The 22,153-nt window shown below is 41.0% G+C and overlaps 1 protein-coding gene across 2 annotated transcripts in view; it reads right to left on the reverse strand.

The window, feature by feature from the left end:
- xpo6 (exportin 6) overlaps positions 1-22,153 on the reverse strand; it is a 70,558-nt gene that overhangs the window by 30,538 nt on the left and 17,867 nt on the right. Inside the window, exons 5-12 of one of the 2 annotated variants that reach the window (XM_046304858.1) lie at positions 18,234-18,393; positions 11,936-12,013; positions 11,132-11,648; positions 5,352-5,478; positions 4,972-5,081; positions 4,437-4,545; positions 4,041-4,133; positions 3,678-3,747 (exon numbers count right to left, since the gene is read on the reverse strand). In XM_046304858.1, the coding sequence (XP_046160814.1) occupies positions 3,678-3,747; positions 4,041-4,133; positions 4,437-4,545; positions 4,972-5,081; positions 5,352-5,478; positions 11,132-11,648; positions 11,936-12,013; positions 18,234-18,393 (1,264 nt within the window). The remainder of the gene's footprint in view (positions 1-3,677; positions 3,748-4,040; positions 4,134-4,436; positions 4,546-4,971; positions 5,082-5,351; positions 5,479-11,131; positions 11,649-11,935; positions 12,014-18,233; positions 18,394-22,153) is intronic. The other variant, XM_046304859.1, reaches the window with a different exon arrangement.

Genomic DNA, 22,153 nt, shown 5'->3' on the forward strand with positions numbered 1-22,153 from the left:
GGTGAGCAAAAACTTGGTTATGAAGAGCCTTCACCCTAAAATTTTAAATATTGAAATGACAAGCATATTAGACCATTTCTCCCTTCTTGCTGCAGCTTTAGCACAATCTCAAAATAACAGAAATCCTGTGAAAACCAGCATGCTGCAAACCTTCTAAAATGTTTTGTCACCAGTGCTGGTTTTGTTGAAATTTTTGTTCCTCATGAACTGTTGCTCCTATGGCACAAGTCTGTTCTGCACCTTTGGATCTCCGCCCAAGCAAGGAATTTGATTGGTTTGACGTGTTGCGAAGCATCACTGATTTACATTGAGTTCCGACCCCTCTTTAGAAGATTTTTTGTCATGGAATTTCCTCCGGCTTCCCGTTTTAGAGAAGCCTGGTTCGCAACTGAAAACCTAACCCTGGGATAAAGTTGTATTTTTCAGCGGGTCAATCACACAGTCACCACTTCCACCAAGTATTAAAGGATCATTTAGCATTTTTTATAACCAAATCTAAATTTGTCATATAAATGGCATGTTATAGAATGGTCCAGAAACTTTTTTTTTTGCAATTTCACTTCTTTTTGAGCAACCAGTGAACCACTTCATCCTCATTGTGCAGTTTGGGGCTCAAAGGCTCCAAAAACACCCAAATATGTCCTTTTAGAAACAAAAAAAGCCCTCAGTATAGTTAAGCAGGACTTTACATGTTGAATACATGAAATTCCAAACTTTATCCGCAACGTTATATTAAATTTAGTTGTGACACCTCTCCGTCCATTTTAGCAGCAGAGAGATGGAACAGCTGGATAGGGAAAACGGTCAGTCAAGTTCAGAATGAAACAATTTCATGTGTACAACATCTGAAGACCTGCACAGTATACTCAGAACGTTTCCATTTATAAAAGGATGTAGTTGGGTGTTTTTAGAGCATTTTGTATGTTTTTTTGGAACACCTGGGTCTAGACACTTCTTTTTGAGAAACATTCTCCAACCAGCGAATCACTTCCTCATCCTTGTTGTATACGAGGATGAGGAAGTCAATTCAAATAAATAAATTAAAAATCACATGCTCGTAAACAGGTGAAACAGTGAAATGCTTACAGGCCCTTCCCAACAATGCAGAGGGGGGAATAAGCCTTTGAGCCCCCCATACTGCACTGGATGAGGAATTGATTCACTGGTTGGGCAAGTTTCTCAAAAACAAGGAAAATCTCAAAAAAGTCAGAACCCTTCTATATCCCAATTACATAAAAAAAAGACTTGGTTGTAAAAATTTGGCTGTAAAAAATGCAAACTTCTCATTTAACTCTTCGTTTTTTAATTATATTATTCATTATTAACATTTCTGTAACGTACTCTCACTTTTCAAATGTGGAGTTGGTTGTGTATATCATTTGTATTTAAAAATAATTAAGGCAGCAACATGAAGACTGAAAGGGGCGTGTAGACTTTCACTACGTACTGAACCAGACACCTCCACCCACATCGGGGCTACAGAGGAGACGGTCTGCAGTTTAAAGTTCCTCGATGGATCTAACATACTGTGTATTACTACTAAATGTACTACATACGATTTAGAGGGGACTGTATAGTAAAAACGAATGTAGTGGGCTAAAAATAACACCATTACTAGGCTCACCCGTTCTGAGAACGCATCATATAATGAAGGGGTTCCCAAACGTTTTCACTTGGGGAGGGGGGGTGGGGAGGCCTGCCAGCATTGGGTTACATCCTGTGCCTCCCCCCTGCACACACACATGCCTATTTTTATGGGCACAAGCACTGTTCATGACACAAACTGTTCACACCCCTCTTGTTAGTGGAGAGAATTTAGCACCTTTAAAGCTTCTTTTCTGCAATTCTATACAATTTGCCATTTCTAATGTGTATTAATGTGATATTTGAGTGACAAAAAAAGTACAACATCTCTGGGCTAAAAGGCCTAAATAAAAAAACGTTAGCTGAGAGAGGGAGAGATATATACATATACACACACAGTTTAAGTCGGAAGTTTACAAACACATTCGTTTTTTTACAATTCCTGACATGTAATCCTAGTAAAAGTTCCCTGTCTTAGGTCAGTTAAGATCACCACTATTATAAGAACGTGAAATGTCAGAATAATAGTAGAGTGAATGATTTATTTCAGCTTTTATTTCTTTCATCACATTTCCAGTGGGTCAGAAGTTTACATACACTCAATTTGTATTTTGGTAGCATTGCTTTAAAATTGTTTAACTTGGGTCAAACGTTTCAGGTAGCCTTCAACAAGCTTCCCACAATAAGTTGGGTGAATTTTGGCCCATTCCTCCTGACAGAGCTGGTGTAACTGAGTCAGGTGTGTAGGCCTCCTTGCTCACCCATGCTTTTTCAGTTTTGCCCACAAATGTTCTATTGGATTGGGCTCAGGGCTTTGTGATGGCCACTCCAATACCTTGACTTTGTTGTCCTTAAGACATTTTGCCACAACTTTTGAAGTATGCTTGGGGTCAATGTCCATTTGCGACCAAGCTTTAACTTCCTGACTGATGTCTGGAGATGTTGTTTCAATATTTTCACAATTTTCCATCCTCATGATGCCATCTATTTTGTGAAGTGCACCAGTCCCTCCTGCAGCAAAGCACCCCCACAATATGATGCTACCACCCCTGTGCTTCACAGTTGGGATGGTTTTCTTCGGCTTGCAAGCCTCCCTCTTTTCCTCCAAACATAACAATGGTCATTATGGCCAAACAGTGCTATTTGTGTTTCATCAGACCAGAGGACATTTCTACAAAAAGTACAATCTTTGTCCCCATGTGCAGTTGCAAACCGTAGTCTGGCTTTTTATGGGGTTTGGAGCAGTGGCTCCTTCCTTGCTGAGCGGCCTTTCAGGTTATGTCGATATAGGACTCCTTTTAAAGTATAGATACTTTTGTACAGGTTTCCTCCAGCATCTTCACATGGTCTTTTGCTGTTGTTCTGGGATTGATTTACACTTTTCTCAGTTCGTTCATCTCCAGGAGACAGAACACGTCTCCTTCCTGAGCGGTATGACAGCTGCGTGGTTCCATGGTGTTTAAACTTGCGTACTATTGTTTGTACAGATGAACGTGGTACCTTCAGGCGTTTGGAAATTGCTCCCAAGGATGAACCAGACTTGTGGAGGTCTACAATTTTATTCTGGGGTCTTGGCTAATTTCTTTTGGATTTTCCCATGATGTCAAGCAAAGATGCACTGAGTTTGAGGGTAGGCCTTGAAATACATCCACAGGTACACCTCCAATTGACTCAAATGATGTCAATTAGCCTATCAGAAGCTTCTAAAGCTATGACATCAATCTCTGGAATTTTCCAAGCTGTTTAAAGGCACAGTCAACTTAGTATATGTAAACTTCTGACCCACTGGAATTGTGATACAGTGAATTATAAGTGAAATAATCTGTATGGAAACAATTTTTGGAAAAATGACTTGCACAAGGTAGATGTCCTAACCGACTTGCAAAAACTATAGTTTGTTAACAATACATTTGTGGAGAGGTAGAAAAACGAGTTAATGACGCCAACCTAAGTATGTAAACTGTATATGTATTTTTTTTTCACTTTACTGCCGAGAGCTCGCAAGTAAGCATTTCATTGGACCGTTAACACTCCTCTGTTATTATGTGCATATGATGAATAAAATGTTGTCTCATGCAAAAAATTTCACTCACTTGTTCCTGAAGTGACGATGAACTGCTGCAAACCCAGGTACACATCCAAGTCCTCTTGAAGGACAGGGAACTGAGAGAGAGAGATAAATGGTTCAGGAGTCAGGGGTTTAAGAAATAGTAACTCCAACATCAATGTTTGTCAGGCGTTTTGTCTTGAAGACAACACCATGTTGTCATAAGCGCATCACATTAAACTATTGCAGGGTGAAAGGTGATACATGAACCAGACAAAAAAGGCCTGCACATTCAATGTGCATAATACCACCTTTAAAATCAACCACATTTTATTAATTAGGCGCATTTCAGTGTGTTGACCTTTTTTGGGATTTTCCAGGAATAAAAACAAACAAGGAGAACACTCACCAACGTGGCGAAGGCATGGGATGGCAGCAGCTCCATCACCTTGACAACAACCTCCAGACTCTGCCGCAAGTACCGTTGCCATTCAGTCTGTTGCTATGGTAAGATTTAGATGCACTATTGTAAAGTGACTGTTCTACTGGATGTCATAAGGTGAATGCACCAATTTGTAAGTCGCTCTGGATAAGAGCGTCTGCTAAATGACTTAAATGTAAATGTAATGTAAATGATACAGGTTGAGGAAAAACAAGCAGTCTGTGTATGTGTATACACGGTTGTAATATATGTGATTAATGGAGACATCAAAATGTTCCTTTAACACACTAGGCAATAAAGGTGCAGACAAATATAATTCTCAGCACAACTGACGAAAGCAGTGCGAGAAGTAAAGCCTCTTACATCATCATCCAGGGTCTCATCATCCAGCTCCTCTAACTGGGCTTGGTTATATCGGAACTGGATTCGGTTGAGAACCTCTCTTAATAGCAGCACTAAAGCGTCCTTATACCTGTAGGACCGCACAAGAGGCCAGATTAGCAGCCAGTAGAAGAAGCAGCGTCATACAAGAGGCTAGTAATTAAAGACAGAACCATATTAAAACATTAAAGCAACTCTGGCCCTCAAGGGTTACTGGGTGTGCAGGCTTTCGTTTAAGCCCTTCAGTAAGACAGACTCCGCTAATAATATCCCAGACTGGATGCTATGGTTAGTTGATTACTTGAATCAGGTGTGTTGATCAAGTGACGTGCTGGGAGAAGTCTGCACAACCAGTAGCTCTCCAAGATCAAAGTTGAAGAACCTTGCATTACAGACACTGATCCATAAATGTTTCACACATCAGAAGGCACTATTGATAGTACATCCAAACTCCTTTGCATTATATACAAGTAGAACCAGAACAACACAAAGTGACATTACATCCATTCAGTTGTACCTGTTCAGCACACCATCTCGGTCAGCCAGCCTACTTTTGATTTTAGTGGTTAAATAATCCAAGAAGATACTCCAGATGTCCAAACAGGCAAAATAGCCTTCGTGGGTGGGCTATAACAATAGAGCAGAAGAGCAGTTATTTTCTCTACAGTACATGACAGAGGTTTCTGATTCCTCAACAGTCAAACTCTAGGTAATATTATTATGGAAGCCATCTTGGCCTGCTGCAGAGTTTTCTTTTTCTCTAATCTTTCCTCAACTACGGTATACGATACTGTAGTACGCGCATACTTCCATAGGATATTTTGGTGTCAGCAGCCCCTGTGAGCAGCGTAAAGGCAAATGTAGAAAGTAAACAAAATGGCTGAAAGGATGTGCTACCTGATTGAAAGTGTACTTGAAAAGTAGGGCTAAAAACTCCACCACAGGAAACTGAGCGTTGGACTCGATCCGCCGAAGGTGCACGCTGACGAACAGGCGCAGAAAGTCAGTGAACTTCTCTACATAACTGCAGACAGAGGGAGAGAGTGCCACATATATCTTTGCATTAGTCAAACTGATATATTGGTTGACTGATATTGGCCTGTTTTGGTCTTTTACAGATGATACCCGCCTTTACAATGGATGGAGTATAATTTCAGATAGTAGTTGTGTACAATGTCAGATGTGGGTCATTCCATGACTAGAATGCCTTTTTGTCCCTCAGACATGTGTACATTTTTCTAAAACACTCCATTTAAAATAGGATCACCCTCTCAAAATAAACCATGCTCAAAATGTTCATTAAAATGTTTTTACTTGTAGAGTATATTGTTTAACACTTAACATTAACTAAATCTAAAAACAGGTACTTTAGAGATATTTACATTAACATATTTAACTATCCATAAATTAAGGTAAAGAAAGTGTATCCTTTATCTCTGCTGCATTCTTAACCCTCTTGCTTCAGAGCATGCGTTTACTAGGCCTACATGACGGGAACGAGTGTGCAGATCTTTTAACAATTCTGCAACTTTCTCCACTGGGAATTGGAAAGGACTGCAGATAGTATATTATGCATGGAATGAGCCATACACTGACACATCAAGTTCAAAACTTAAGGTTTAAAAAAAAAAAGACCAATGTAGTTTCCAAGATCCCGTCTAGCCTCTTCAGAATTTGAATGCCGATTCCATCTTTGTGGGGCTGTATTTCCTCAGGACCACAATATGTTCAGAAAACTGGTCCATGGCTGGAAGACTTGTCGGCAGACATATCGGAATGTGTATTTTTTAAAACATTTTTACTCATTTAGCAGATGCTCTTATGCAGTGACTTAATGGTCAGCTCAAGGCCAGAGATTGTTCACATAGGTGCCTCGAGGATTCGAACCAGCAACCTTTCGGTTACTGGCCCAACCCTCTTAACCACTAGGCTACCTGGCCCCATATTGGTCAGGCTCTACTTTATATTGAGGTCTCTGGCTAAATTTCTGAACCAATAACCAAATCATGAATGCATTGGCCAGCTACCTGATTTCATTCTAGGGGCTGAGCTATTTCTGTTCTGTGCAGAATTTGAATACAAGACTTGAAGTGGAGTGAAATAGGTTCCGGTACTCTTTATATCCAAGTCAAGCACTGACCACTCCTCTCAAAGCCCCTGTCATAGCCTTCCCCAGCCCCTTCTAAAAAGTCTATCTGTGCTGACAAGCCAGGCAATCCGATGCACTTAATGGCATCAAGGAAGTATCTGACAAAGTATTTGATGCACCAGAAGATGTTAGCAGCACAAAAAGGCTCACTTCAATATAGATTACACTTATTTCCTCAAAATATTAACTTTTGTCTAACAAACTATTTAAAAGACTATAGACACGTGGAAAAAGCATCACATTTTTTTTCTGTCTCCATGATACACATCTGATGTCGCCGTCAAAACACTATGCAGAGAACCAGAATATTTTGTGAAAACGACACTGATGACCTGTTATATTTAAACAGTGAGTTGTTATACTGAACCAAAGTATAAAACACAACATTAATCAATTTGAAATATTTTGCTGAGTTACAGTTCTTATAAAGAAAATCATTCAATTGAAATAGATTTATTAGGCCCTAATCTATGGATTTCACATGACTGGGCAGGGGCAAAGCCATGGGTGGATGGGGAGCCAAGCCTAGCAAATTAGAATGGGTTTTCCCCCACAAAAGGGCTTTATTACGCCGATGATCCCGCAGGTGAAAAAGCTCGATGTGAAGGTCCTGGGCTGGCGTGGTTACACGTGGTCCGCGGTTGTGAGGCCGGTTGGATGTACTGCCAAATTCGAGAGATTATCTTGAAAAAAGGCTAAAATGCTAATTAACAGGGATTTAAACACATTTGTGCACAAAATTTGTGAGAAATATGCTTTTTGTGAGTATGGAACATTTCTGGGATCTTTTATTTCAGCTCATGAAAAATGTGACTAATACTTTACATGTTGTGTTTATATTTATATTTTTAAAATAGATTTTTTAAAGTGTAAGTATGATGTAATTAAAGTACTTCTCCAAATCAGAATAATCAACTCCACCCCTAAAAGCAATGCCATTTGGTGTAGTCTGCTATTTAATATGTAAAGAATTGATTGAATGTTGCAATTTGGTCATCGTCAAAGTATTCAGACCACCTGACTTTTCCCACATTTTGTTAATTTACAGCCTTATTGTAAAATTTATGAAATTATTTTATTTCCTCATCAAATCTACACACCCCATAATGACAACGCAAAACAGGTTAAGAACATTTTGCAATTTATAAAATAACAGAAATACCTTTTTTAAACGTAAGTATTCAGACCCGTTGCTATGACATCCGAAATTGAGCTCAGGTGCATTCTGTTTCCATTGATCATCCTTGAGATGTTTCTACAACTTGATTTGTAAATTCAATTGATTGGACATGATTTGGAAAGGCTATATAAGGTCCCACAGTTGACAGTGCATGTCAGAGCAAAACCCAAGTCATGAGGTCAAAAGAATAGTCTGTGTAGAGCTCCGAGACAGGATTGTGTGGAGGCAAAAATCTGGGGGAGGGTACCAAAAAACGGCTGCAGCATTCAAGGTCTCCACGAAGACAGTGGTTTTGAACCCGATGGTCACTCTGACAGAGCTCCTCTGTGGAGATGGGAGAACCTTCCAGAAGGACAACAATCGCTGCAGCACTCCACCAATCAGGCCTTTATGGTAAGAGTGTTCAGACAGAAGCCACTCCTCAGTAAATGGCACATGACAGCACGTTTGGAGTTTGCCAAAAGGCACCTAGGAACCTCTCAGACCATCAAAAACAAGATTCTCTGGTCTGATGAAACCAAGATTGAACTATGTAGCCTGAATGCCAAGCGTCACGTCTGGAAGACACCTATAGCACCATCCCTACGGTGAAGCATGGTGGTGCAGCATCATTCTGTGGGGATGTTTTTCAGCGGCAGGAACTGGGAGACTAGTGAGGATCGAAGGAAAGATGAACAAGCAAAGTACAGAGATCCTTGATGAAAACCTGCTCAAGAGCTCAGACTGGGGCAAAGGTTCATCTTCCATCTTCCATTTTCCAACAGGACAATGACCCTAAGCAACGCAGGAGTGGCTTCGGGACAAGTCTCTTAATGTCCTTGTGTGGCCCAGCCAGAGCGCAGACTTGAAACAATAAAATATCTATGGAGACCTGAAAATAGCTGTGCAGCAATGCTCCCCCATCCAACCTGACAGAGCTTAAGAGGATCTGCAGAGAAGAATGGGAAAAACTCTCCAAATACAGCAAGTGTTTATTGCACTGTCTGTACTGAAGCTGCAACAAAGTTTCTTATTTCTGACTGAAAAGTTCTGTTAAAACTCTAATTTGTTTAGGAAAAACATTCCCGATTCCCGTAACCATCGCTCTCTTTACGTGCATCGCATGCGATCAATTACATCAATAAATTATAACTAACTCCATACACAGTAATGTCGACAGCAAATTGGATGCGGAGGACGTGAAAAATACATTTGAAAGGGGCAAATGTTTACTGTTTGCTCAGGGGGGAAAGGGGAAGTCAGCTCTGTGGAAGACATTTGACTTAGTTGTGGAACCTGCTGAAGATCATGAAAAAGGAGGGTATAGGAACAAGCGTTGCATCAGTATTGTGTGTGCCAAACAGTTGCTGTAAGATTACAATATTTAAAAAAATTCTGAACATTTGGAACATTGCAACCACTAAACAAGTGTACCAGAGTCTGTGCCAACAAAATAATTAATATATAAAGCCTTTGATACAGCAGACAAAAAGAGTAGCATGCATTTGTGAATTGTGGTTTATTTATTGTTTTGGCCTTAGTTATTTAATTTTAAAACCAAACTGCTTGATTGTATTTCAAAACATGAAACATGTGTGATGGCATGCACAAATGAATTGATTGATACAGTAACTTACATATTGAAATATAGGCCTAAGTATGTGTGATGGCATGCACGAATGAATTGATTGATACAGTAACTTACATATTGAAATATAGGCCTAAGTAAGTTACGGTATTAAGACTAAACAGGACTCCCTCTTAGGCCTACAGCTCGATTTTGGTTATACAAGGCTAAAGAGTAGCCTGCTAATGATAACGACATTACTTAATATTATAATGACGATCATAATAATAATTGTAATAATATCAACAAGGAGAGCAAGAAAAATTAAGGTACAGGAGTGAGAGCCGTGTGCATATTATGTGTGACAAACAGCTGCTGTTAGATTACAATATAATTTTTCTGCCTATTTCTGCTAAATAAATAATACCAGTTTGTTCTAACGGGAAAAAAGCGGTAAAGCTTTTATTATAGCATAGCATAGATTAAAAATAGCCAAATCTGTGAAATTGCTTTATCCGACATATTGCGGTTGCATGAGGCAACCATATACAATTTCAATATCACGTGTCTTAGATGGACTGTGCCATCCCTGTGGCCTCCACAACGAATCAGACAGGTGTCCTGTTCACCATGAAAGAAAGAAACATTCCGTTCTGCTCGACTAAAGTAATCTCGGTCGACCAAAAGCATATCGAACAAACAAACAACCAGTTGACTAAAAATGGGGTCTGCCCTAATCAATACACCCAGTCACTACAAAAGATAACGGAGTCCTTCCTAACTCAGTTGCCAGAAAGGAAGGAAATTGCTCAGGGATTTCACCATGAGGCCAATGGCGAGTTTAAAACAGTTACAGAGTCTAATGGCTGTGATAGGAGAAAGCTGAGGCTGGATCAACAACATTGGCGCTACATTACTCCGCAATACTAACCTAATTGACAGAGTCAAATTAAGGAAGCCTGTATAGAATACAAATATTTCAAAACAGGAATCCTTTTTGCCACAAGGCACTTAACATTTTAAGTAATACTGCAAAAAATGTGGCAAAGCAATTAACATTATGTCCTGAGTACCTACCACTCCCCATATTTTCAAGCATAGTGGTGGCTGCATCATGTTATGGGTATGCTTGTAATTGTTAAGGACTGGGGAGTTTTTCAGGATAAAAAGAAATGGAACGGAGAGGAAAACCTGTTTGTCTGCTTTCCACCAGACACTGGAAGGTTAATTCACCTTTCAGAAGGATAATAACTGAAAACACAAGGCCAAATCTACACTGGAGTTGTTTACCAAGAAGAAAGTGAATGTTCATGAATGGCCGAGTTACAGTTTTGACTTTAATCTGCTTGAAAATCTTTGGCAAGACCTGAAAATGGTTGTTCAGCAATGATTAACAACCAATTTGACAGAGCTTGAAGAAAGTTGAAAATAATAAATGGGGAAACGTTGCACAATTCAGGTGTAGAAAGCTCTTAGAGACTTACTCAGAAAGACTCAACTGTAATCACTGCCAAATGTGATTCTAACATGTATTGACTCAGGGGGGTTAAATACTTTAAAAAAAATACACATACATATATATACACACACACACATACATTTCTCATATATACATATATTTTTAATCCAAATGTTAGAATTTTTTCTACTTTGACAGTGTATTTAGTGTTGATCATTGAAAAACATATATATTTTAATCCTACCGTGTAACAACAAAATGTGGAAAAAGTAGAAAGGTGTGAATACTTTCTGAAAGCATTGTGTACTGTATGTGTTCTATTTAATTCCATGTGTGGGCCTACCTCTCGTCCAGCTCCTGCAGCCGGCTCTTGACGGTGTGCGCGTTGTTCTCCCTCGTCAGCCTCTGTAGCAGGAAGAAAGTCTGCTGAAACATCCTCAGTAGGTACTCCTCAAAGTCTAGGGGCACACAGTTCTTGGACACCAGCTCGTTGATGCACGTCATGGCCAGCACTCCCAGCCGTGACCTGTCCACCTGCCCGCTGCCGCCCATCTGATGCCCGGGCCGACCTCCGCCATTGGCAGGGGGAGCATGCTCGCCATTGGACGAGCACGACGAGTAGATAGAAGGGGGAGTCTTGGGCTTGACCCGCAGGTCACAGCCAAAACGGGCAAAGTGGAAGATAGAGGCGAGGAGGGAAGGGGTGATGCTGGTAGAAAGGGGGATCCAGCTGAATAGATGGGCCAGACACTCCAGAGCTAGGGAGCACAACTGTTGACTGTCATCATCCAGTGCTGGGATGGGCTGGGATAGCAGCTTGGAGTAATGGGTGCCCTGCAATAGACTGCCCAGCAACTCTGCTTAAAAGGGAGGTGGGACGAGGACAAATAAAAGGCCGGGTTAACATCATCTCTCCCAGTCCCACTCCCTCTCTCAAATACACACACATTGTCATACAACCTTCACAAACACACTTAGCACAGTTGTCTCCTCTCCTCCCCCATTGTTCACTCCCCCCTTGTAGATCTAAGATGACTGGGTGGGTGAAAGCAGTAGCATAACCTATACAATCTAATCAGATCTGTAAAGGGTGTGAACAACTTTCTGGAATGAAATGTGCCCCCTGATTTATAGCCCACATTCTCACCGCTTTCTCCTGAGGTGGGAGAGGGAGGGGGGGTGGCAGCCGTAACACTGTGCTTATCCCAAATCGTCTCCAGGATACCTGCAGGGTAGAAATGTAGAGAAGTGATATTATGGATGTGCACATATCACACCGCTAGAATCCACAGAACAGAGAGAGTGATGTGGGGAGAAAGAGGGGGGGGGGGTAGTAAAGTTCACAGGTTGTTGGCAACCTAATTTGGGAGAACGGGCTCATAGTAATGACTAGAGCGGAATTAGGGGAATGATGTCAAATACAGTATGTAATAGGGAATTGATATAGACTAACAATCAAACGAGGGGGGGGGGGGGGGGGGTGGATCGTGGCTCTTCACTGGTCACGGCAGAACACTGACATTCCTGTCTTGCAGGAAATCCAGCACAGAACAAGCAGTATGGCTGGTGGCATTGTCATGCTGGAGGTTCTTGTCAGGATGAGCCTGCAGGAAGGGTATACCACATTAGGGAGGAGGTCTTCCCTGTAATGCATCGTGTTGAGATCGCCTGCAATGACAACAAGCTCAGTCAGATGACGCTGCGGCACAACGCCCCAGACCATGACGGATCCTCCACCTCCAAATTGATCCCGCTTCAGAGTACAGCCCTCGGTGTAACGCTCATTCCTTTGACGATAAATGCAAATCCGACCATCACCCCCCGGTGAGCACTTTTTGCCAGTCCGGTCTGGTCCAGCGACGTTGGGTTTGTGCCCATAGGCACAACAGGCCTACAAGTCGTCAGACCAGCCTCTCTCAGCCTATTGCGGACAGTCCGAGCACTGATGGAGGGATTGTGTGTTCCTGGTGTAACTCGGGCAGTTGTTGTTGCCATCCTGTACCTGTCAGGTGTGATGTTCGGATGTACTGATCCGGTGCAGGTATTGTTACACGTGGTCTGCCACTGCGAAGACGATCAGCTGTCCGTCTTGTCTCCCTGTAGCGCTGTCTTAGGCGTCTCACAGTACGGACAATGCAATTTATTGCCCTGGCCATGTCTGCAGTCCTCATGCCTCCTTGCAGCATGCCTAAGGCACATTCACACAGATGAGCAGGGACACTGGGCATCTTTCTTTTGGTGTTTTTCAGAGTCAGGACACTGAAGATGCCTTTCTACTAAGTTTTCTTAACTGTGACCTTAATTGCCTACCGTCTGTAAGAGTCTTTACAACCATTCCACAGGTGCATGTTCATTAATTGTTTATGGTTCATTGAACAAGCATGGGAAAGTGTTTAACCCTTTACGATGAAGATCTGTTAAGTTATTATTTGAAATTTTACTAATTATCTTTGAAAGACAGGGGCCTGAAAAAGGGAAGTTCCTTTTTTTTTTACAAGTTAATATTAGGGATGCACGATAGATCAGTGAACATATCGGAATCGGCCGATATTAGCTAAAAATTCCTGCCCCGGGCGATGTTTTGTGATGCTCGCCACAATAAGGATTAGGCACAATAGTGGAATTTGCGGTTCACCTTCAAAATAAAAGTACCTCTTTGAATGTAATGCAGAAGGTTACAATTGGTGGAATCATGCCATATTAAGTCTTGATCATTTTAAACAAGGTTGGAATATGCAATGAAATGGGGTTTCAGTCTACTCGGTGACACCCACAGAACACAACTGTCAAGAGTTTATGCAAATATTAGCGTCGTAGCTCTTATCGGGGGACTGTGACATCACCTCCCCAGTCAGCCTATTGACATTAATATCGCACTGTACAGCTTTACCTAAGGATTGGGGATCAATGAAATGGGGTAACATGCCTCAAATGCAACTAACTAACAAATTAGTCTTTTGTTGATTTTATATAACATTCCAACCTTGTTTAGCAGGATATATTAAATTATGGCATAATTCTACTATTTGTATTAATTTGCATTACCGTCAATGACATACTTTTGTTTTGAAGGCTAACCGCAAAGTCCGCTATTGTGGCTACTTCTTACTGTGGCTAGCTTCACATATATGAGTCCGACCACCATTAATCAAAATAGAACGGTCTTATAAATCAGGGTTATTGTAGATGACACCTAGCTATATAGTTAGCTAGCTAACAACAGATGATTGTTTTGCTATGTTTTTGGGGAAGAAAATTGTTTGCATCCATGAGCTAGCTAGCTTTTTTTTAAATGACCAGCACTGTAGGTGCGCCAGACACCTTTACAAGCATTCTAGCATACGTATCGATGAATCGTTGTGACATGAGTGACATTTAATTACTACGCATTAATTTATTATGTGACGTGCAGTCATTTCAGGTCCTGATTGGTCAACAAGTTTATTTGACACGTCAAATAGTGTTATTAGATGTGAATCTTTTTTTAGAAATCCTGATAAAGAATGAAACGACTGAACAAATGAACAACGAAACAGCACAGCAAATAAGTGAAAGAAATAGGTTTTGATTATGTTTTACTGGTAATGGGGACCTGTAAATGCCAACAAAATTACTTTTTGGTCAGTGTACTGTGTGTATTCTTTATTTAACCAGGCAAGTCAGTTAAGAACTAATTCTTATTTACAATGGCAGCCTAACCTGGCCAAACCCGGGGGACGCTGGGCCAATTTGTGCGCCGCCCTATGGGACTCCCAATCACGGCCGGATGTGATACAGCCTGAACTCGAACCAGGGACTGAAGAGACACCTCTTGCATTGAGATGCAGTGCCTTAGATAGTTGCGTCCATGTGCGTGTTAACTATTTAACTGTACTAGAATGCTTAAAAGGAGAGCAGAGACCATTCCAGAGTTTGCTTTGCCAGTCAGCCGTTTAGGCAGTGCACGAATTGCTTTAAATATGATGTCGGCATTTGAAATGGAATTTTCCAAAATGAGTTGTATAATTAATAAATCATTCTAAATACTTACCCAGAGAGCATGACTTGGCCACATTTAAAAAATGAGCTGTGGATTGTTTTAAGCTCGCAATTTTGGCACTGCACCCGGCAAATAGCCCACCAAATAGCCGATTGTTGAGATGCAGCGGCAAGTGAAAAGCAGTTAAATAGGACTATGCAGTATTTCTAAATACAATCGTAGATTGGGACAATCATTTCCTCCTCCAGGTAAGATGGATGCATTGTAAAATGTGCGTCTCCCACTTTTCGCAGCCCTAGATGGTTTAATAAATTCACTTAGGTCCCCCGTTTTGCCCATTTGAATGTTCAATCAAACAGTAACAATGCCTCGATGCCTGTCTGCCCGTTTTATATAGCAAGCCATAGCCATGTAACACTCTGTTGGAGCGGTCCGCTTGGTTCGGGTTTATAAAATGCCACATTTTTCCCGTGATATGAAAGGAAAAGAAAGGTCTCTGATTAGGCCTACTCTGTCCCTACGCCCTAAGGAAGACATTGTTCAGAACTGTGTCTTGCAGTGATTGACTTAAATTATTAGCCTAAATTATGGCTATGCAATATACTCAAATTAGGAATCGTAGCCTATATAACATTAGTCTGCAAATGCGATTTTAGATGCATGTAATCTTTATTATAAAGGTGCAATTTTATGGTGAAAAATAATAGCTACGGATGTCAGCATTTGACATTTTACCGTTCCAGAAGTAAGAGTCAATTTATGATCAGTTTTAGTACTGGTTGACGTTGCATGCCTTTCCACAGACCTTTACATTTTATATTGTGCCGATAACAAATGTCTGGGGTCATTTGTTTGTTTTTGCTGTTCTCCAAATAGCATTAGAGGTTTTTGTTTTTGTTTTATTGTGTAGAAATGCAGTAGATGAGCTTCAACTTCCCCACAACCAACTATGCCATACCATTTCACGTCAACAATCTACACAAAATACATTTGTGAGAAAAATTTTAATAAAAACACTAATATATCTTGAGTAGATAAATATTCAAATTCCTGGGTCAATGTTAGAATCACCTTTAGCAGTGTTTACAGCTGTGAGTCCTTCTGGATAAGTCTCTAAGAGCTTTCCACACCTGGATTGTGCAACATTTGCCCATTATTCTTTTTATAATTCTTCAAGCTCTGTTAAATTGGTTGTTGATCATTGCTGGACAACCATCAGTCTTGCCATAGCTGTTCAAGCAGATTTAATTCAAAACTGTAACTCGACCACTCAGGAACGTTCAGTCTTTTTGGTAAGCAACACCAGTGTAGATTTGGCCTTGTGTTTTAAGTTATTATCCTGATGAAAGGTGAATTCATCTCCCAGTGTCTGGTGAAAAGCAGACAACCAGGTTTTCTACTAAGATTTAGTCTGTGCTTAGCTCCATTCTGTTTCTTTTTTATTCTGAAAAACTCTGCATAACATGATGCAGCCACCACTAAGCATGAAAATTATGTAGTCATACTCATTAATGTATTGTATTAGATTTTCCACAAACATAAAATGTATTCAGGACAAAAAGTAAATTACTTTTCCAAATTTTTTGCAGTGTTATTGTTGCGAACAGGATGCATGTTTTGGAATATTTTTTATTCTAGACAGGCTTCCTTCATTCACTCTGTCAATTAGGTTTATATTGTGAAGTAACTAATGTTATTGATCCATCCTCAGTTCTCACATTAAAGCCTTTAAACTGTTTTAAAGTCACCATTGCTCTTATGGTGAAATCCATTAGTAGTTTCCTTCCTCTCCAGCAACTGAGTTATGTCGTCTTTATACACCATCCAAAGTATAATAAATAACTTCACCATGCTCAAAGGGATATTCAATGTCTGCTTTTTTTTACCAATAGGTGCCCTACTTTACGAGGCATTTGAAAACCTCCCTGGCCTTTGTGGTTGAATCCGTTTAACTTATGTGACTTGTTAGAACAAACACATTTGTGACTTAAATATTTTTTACTCGTAAACTTATTTAGGCTTGCCATAACAAAAGGTGTTGAATAATAGACATTTAACCTTAATTTTTAATTGATGTAAAAAAAGGAAGAAAAACATAATCCCACTTTGACATGATCGGGTATTGTGTTTACAAAAAAAATCGTAATGGGCTATTGTGCCAGTGACAATTTTTTAAAATCTACATTTAATCTATTTTAAATTCAGGCTGTAACAAAATGTGGAAAAGGTAAAGGCATGTGAATAGTTTCTGAAGGCACTGTAACTGGAAGCATGCTATTGAAAGAACCAAAGGATTCTGTACTGGCACGCATCACATCAAGCAAGGAGCATTTGAAATGCACTGCACTGTGAAGAAAGAAAGAAGTTCTAAACTCCATGGGAACTGACTGAGGTGTCAACACTTGTTAATGATAGCCAGCAAGAACTAATCTCTTGGACAAATGTGTTCAGTCAGCACTAGGGCTGTGGTGCTCACAAAATTTTGTCTGCCGGTGATTGTCAAGCAAATAACTGTCGGTCTCACGGTAATTGACCGTTAATTAACAATCATTGAGCATGTCCTGGCTTCCACACAGTCTACAAGTACCTGATGCAGACTTTTGGAACATCAACATTTTTAAAAAAGTCTAATAAATCCATGTAATATATCCCACACCTTCCCAATAAATACCTTATTTATCTTAGACAGGTCTAAAGAAACATGAAGAAAATGTAGTCTTTTTCAGAATAAATTAATATCATACTCAGTTGTCCTTATATAAGGTGCTGATGTGGCTATGCCAAATTGCTGTGGGCTACATTTGTTTATTTAGCAGACAACATTTCCTTATAATTCCATGGCATTATGTTAAATTATTTTATAGTATGAAAAATACAACTGAACAAATCTGAATAAAATATAAATATGTTCTCCCAGCGATTTGAGGGAGTGCGCACATGTGGCTATTCTGTGTAGAGCAGTTAACAAAAGCATATAGGAGCACCCATTTCAAATTTTGAGTTATTAATGTAACTTTAGTTGTACAAATGTTGGGCTATATGTTTAGATTTTTAATACATTGTAAGGCTGCATGACGAGACTCATGATTTATTTTAAAGTCGCTTGAAAGGCACGAGCTCTGCTGTTTTTTGCGCAGGCAATACACACTCCAATAGTCTCTCATTCACAATTTGACAAGCACTTGATTATTTCATGGCAGGATCCCCTTTGTGGCCATAATGCACCCCCCCCCCAAAAAAATCTGTGTGCTGCGCAAGTTTTACAGAGCAAGCCAGACTGCTTTAGCCATGGCACCTCCTACTCAATTTTGGCTGAATAACTTAAGTGCAGCTTTGTTGAATTTCTCAACTTTTGCCATCCAAGCAGTGCCAACGTGCATGAACACTGCGAACTGCTCCGCTTGGGTAACAGGCCAGCATTTCACCTCCCAACTTCCCAATGTAATGAATGGGCTAACTTGCTCACCTGTCAGTAATCCCAGCACTGTGGGGACCTGCTCCAGCAACAGTTTGCGCAGTTCGTCTTTCCGTGCCACGCTCAAATCCTCCCGGGGGCACGCCAGCTCCTCGGATGTGGTCTTGAGCAAAACCAGTCCCAGAGAGGCCATGGTAGGAGACTGGATCAGCTGCAGTAACACACACAGAACACACACATCAATTTGTGATAACATCACAGCAAAAGTGCATTCTGTAGCCTTTTATTTTGGGCTCCCGAGTGGTACAGCGGTTTAAGGCACTGCATCTCAGTGCTAGAGGGGTCACTACAGGCCGTGATTTGCTTCCAGGCTGTACCACAATCGTTCGTGATTTGGAGTCCCATAGGCCTGAGCACAATTGGCCCAGCGTCATTAGGGTTTGGCCAGGGTAGGTCGTCATTGTAAATAAGAATTTGTTAACCAACTTGCCTAGTTAAATAAAAGGTTAAAAAAATAAATCCTAAAGTAGTAGAACTACAAATTATACACACGATCACAGCAAAAACAAAACGTGCACACACACACCAACATTTTTTGAATCAAACCAATCAGTGCACCTGTCCAGAGACAAAGAAGTGGTGGCCTCACTTTTGAACAAAAACTATAGGCAACTAAATGTACATTAAATGTACATCAATCTGATTGTGACTGTCACTTGGAAAATGTATATTTTTTAAATGGCATACCCCAATACTGTACCTTGTGTATGTTAATTTATTGTTACTGTTAGTATGTCTAAATTGTACTTATGTTAGCATGCATTTGCTAAAACACAAGTCAGCTTAGACATCTACTTTAGGCATGACAAGTAATTTTTCCAACAACTGTTTACAGACAGATTATTTCACTTATAATTTTCACTGTATCACAATTCCAGTGAGTCAGAAGTTTACATACACTTAGTTGAATGCGCCTTTAAACAGCTTTAACAATTCCAGAAAATGTCATGGCTTTAGAATAGGCTAATTGACATAATTTGAGTCAATAGGTGGTGTACCTGTGGATGAATAGATGTTCAGGAGTCTTATGGCTTGTGGGTAGAAGCTGTTTAGAAACCTCTTGGACCTAGACTTGGCGCTCCGGTACCACTTGCTGAGAGAGTCTATGACTAGGGTGGCAGGAGTCTGAAATTTTGTAGGGCCTTCCTCTGACACCGCCTGGTATAGAGGTCCTGGATGGCAGGAAGCCCTGGTGATGTACTGGGCCGTACACACTACCCTCTGTAGTGCCTTGTGGTTGGAGGCTGAGCAGTTGCCTCACCAGGCAGTGATGCATCCATGCTCTCGACGGTGCTGCTGTAGAAGTGTTTGAGGATCTGAGGACCCATGCCAAATCTTTTTCAGTCTCCTGAGGGGAATAGGTTTTGTCGCGCCCTCTTCACAACTTTCTTGGTGTGCTTGGACCATGTCAGTTTGTTGGTGATGTGGACACCAAGGAACTTGAAGCTCTCAACCTGTTTCACTGCAGCTCTGTTGATGAGAATGGGGTGTGCTCTGTCCTCTTTTTCCTGTAGTCCACAATCATCTCCTTTGTCTCGATCATGTTGAGGGAGAGGTTGTTGTCCTGGCACTACACGGCCAGGTCTCTGACCTCTCTATAGGCTGTCTCGTTGTTGTCGGTGAACAGGCCTACCACTGTTGTGTCATCGGCAAACCTAATGGTGGTGTTGGAGCCGTGCAGTAATGAGTGAACAGGGAGTACAGGAGGGGACTGAGCATGCACCCCTGAGGGGCCCCCGTGTTGAGGATCCACGTGGCAAATGTGTAGTTAACTACCCTTACCACCTGGAAGCAGCCAGGAAGTCCAAGATCCAGTTGCAGAGGGAGGTGTTTAGTCCCCGGGTACTTATCTTAGTGATGAGCTTTGAGGGCACTATGGTGTTGAACGCTGAGCTGTAGTCAATGAATAGCATTCTCACAAAGATGTTCCTTTTGTCTAGGTGGGAAAAGGGCAGTGTGGAAGTGCAATAGAGATTGCATCATCTGTGGATCTGTTAGAGCGGTATGCAAATTGAAGTGGGTCTAGGGTTTCTGGGATAATGGTGTTGATGTGAGCCATGACCAGCATTTCAAAGCACTTCATGGCTATAGATGCGAGTGCTACGGGTTATGCAGGTTAGTGTTTTTGGGCACAGGGACGATGGTGATCTGCTTAAAACATGTTGGCATTACAGAATCGGACAGGGAGAGATTGAAAATGTCAGTGAAGACACTTGCCAATTGGTCAGCGCATGCTCGCAATACACGTCCTGGTAATCCATCTGGCCCAGCGGCCTTGTGAATGTTGACCTGTTTAAAGGTCTTACATTGGCTGCGGAGAGCGTCACTTCGGCTGAGGAGCGTAACCACAGAGTCTTCCAGAACAGCTAGTGTGCCCATGCATGCTTCGGTGTTATTTGCCTTGAAGCGAGCATAGAAGTAGTTTAGCTTTTTTGGTAGGCTCGTGTCACTGGCAGCTCTCAGCTGTGCTTCCCTTTGTAGTCTAATGGTTTGCAAGCCCTGCCACATCCGACGAGCACCGGTGCCGGTGTAGTACAGTTCAATTGTAGTCCGGTAATGGCACCTTGCCTGTTTGATGGTTCACAGGAGGGCATAGCGGGATTTCTTATAAGCTTCCGGGTTAGAGTCCCGCTCCTTGAAAGCGGCAGCTCTAGCATTTAGCTCAGTGCGGATGTAGTTGGTGAAACTAACACTGTAAAAGTGTGAAAAATAGATGGAATTATTATTTCCTGACAGTTGCTGGTTAAAATACAATCTTCACAGGACCTCCTAAATCAGTAGGCTTTGCATGGGTGGAGTGTCGGCTTGCCTGGTGACATCACCTGAATTAGTTAATAAACGAATAACAAAAAGCGTTCTGAACTACGGCTGTGGTGGTCATGAAATTCCGTCAGCCGGTGAATATCAAGCAAATAACTGTCGGTCTCATGTTAATTGACCATTCATGAACAAACATTTTGCGTTGCCTGGCTTCCACACAGCCTACAAGCCCCTGATGCAGACTTTTGGAACGTCTACATTTTAAAAAGTCTAATAAATCCATGTAATATAGCCAACACCTTCACAATAAATCCATTATTTTAGACAGGTCTAAAGAAGCATGATATGAAGAAAATTTGTATTTTCAGAAGAAATGAATAGCATACTCTGAGTTGTACTTATATTAGGTGCTGATGTGGCTATGCCAAATGGCTGTGGGCTACATTAGTTTATTTAGCAGACAAGATTTGTTTAGACTTCCGTGGCATTATTGTATAGTATGAAGAATATAATTGAACAAAGCTGAATAAAATAAAGGATATTTTCTCCAAACGATTGAGTGCACATACCGCTATTCTGTGTTAAGCAGTTAAAGAAATAGGTCTTCCTATATGCTTAATTTAAGAGTTATTAATGTAACTTTAGTTCTACAAATGTTGGGCTATACATTTTGATTTTTAAAAAGTTGCTTGAAAGGCATGAGCTCTGCTTAGATTTTTTGCACAGGCTGTGCACACCATCAGTCTGGATGGCTTCTGGGTTAAGTGGGCATTGTGTCAAGAAGCAGCGCAGTTGGTTTGTGTTTCGGAGGACGCACGGCTCTCGGCCTTCGCCTCTCCCTAGTCCGTACGGGAGTTGCAGCGATGAGAGAAGACTAACTAGCAATTGGATAACACAACATTTGGAAGAAAACTGGGTAAAAAAAAAAATATTGGGGGAAAAAGTAAAAGTATTTGGTTCTAAATATACTTAAGTATCAAATTCCATATATTAAGCAACGCGGAAGGAGCCATTTTCTTGTTTTAAAAATGTACAGATATCCAGTAGCATACTCCAACAATTAAGCATTTGTGTTTAGTGAGTCCACCAGATCAGAGGCACTAGGGATAACCACATATTCTCTTGATACGTGAAATTGGTCCATTTTCCTG

Source organism: Oncorhynchus gorbuscha, linkage group LG16 (assembly GCF_021184085.1).
Source record: "Oncorhynchus gorbuscha isolate QuinsamMale2020 ecotype Even-year linkage group LG16, OgorEven_v1.0, whole genome shotgun sequence".
NCBI classification, from domain to species: Eukaryota; Metazoa; Chordata; class Actinopteri; order Salmoniformes; family Salmonidae; genus Oncorhynchus; species Oncorhynchus gorbuscha.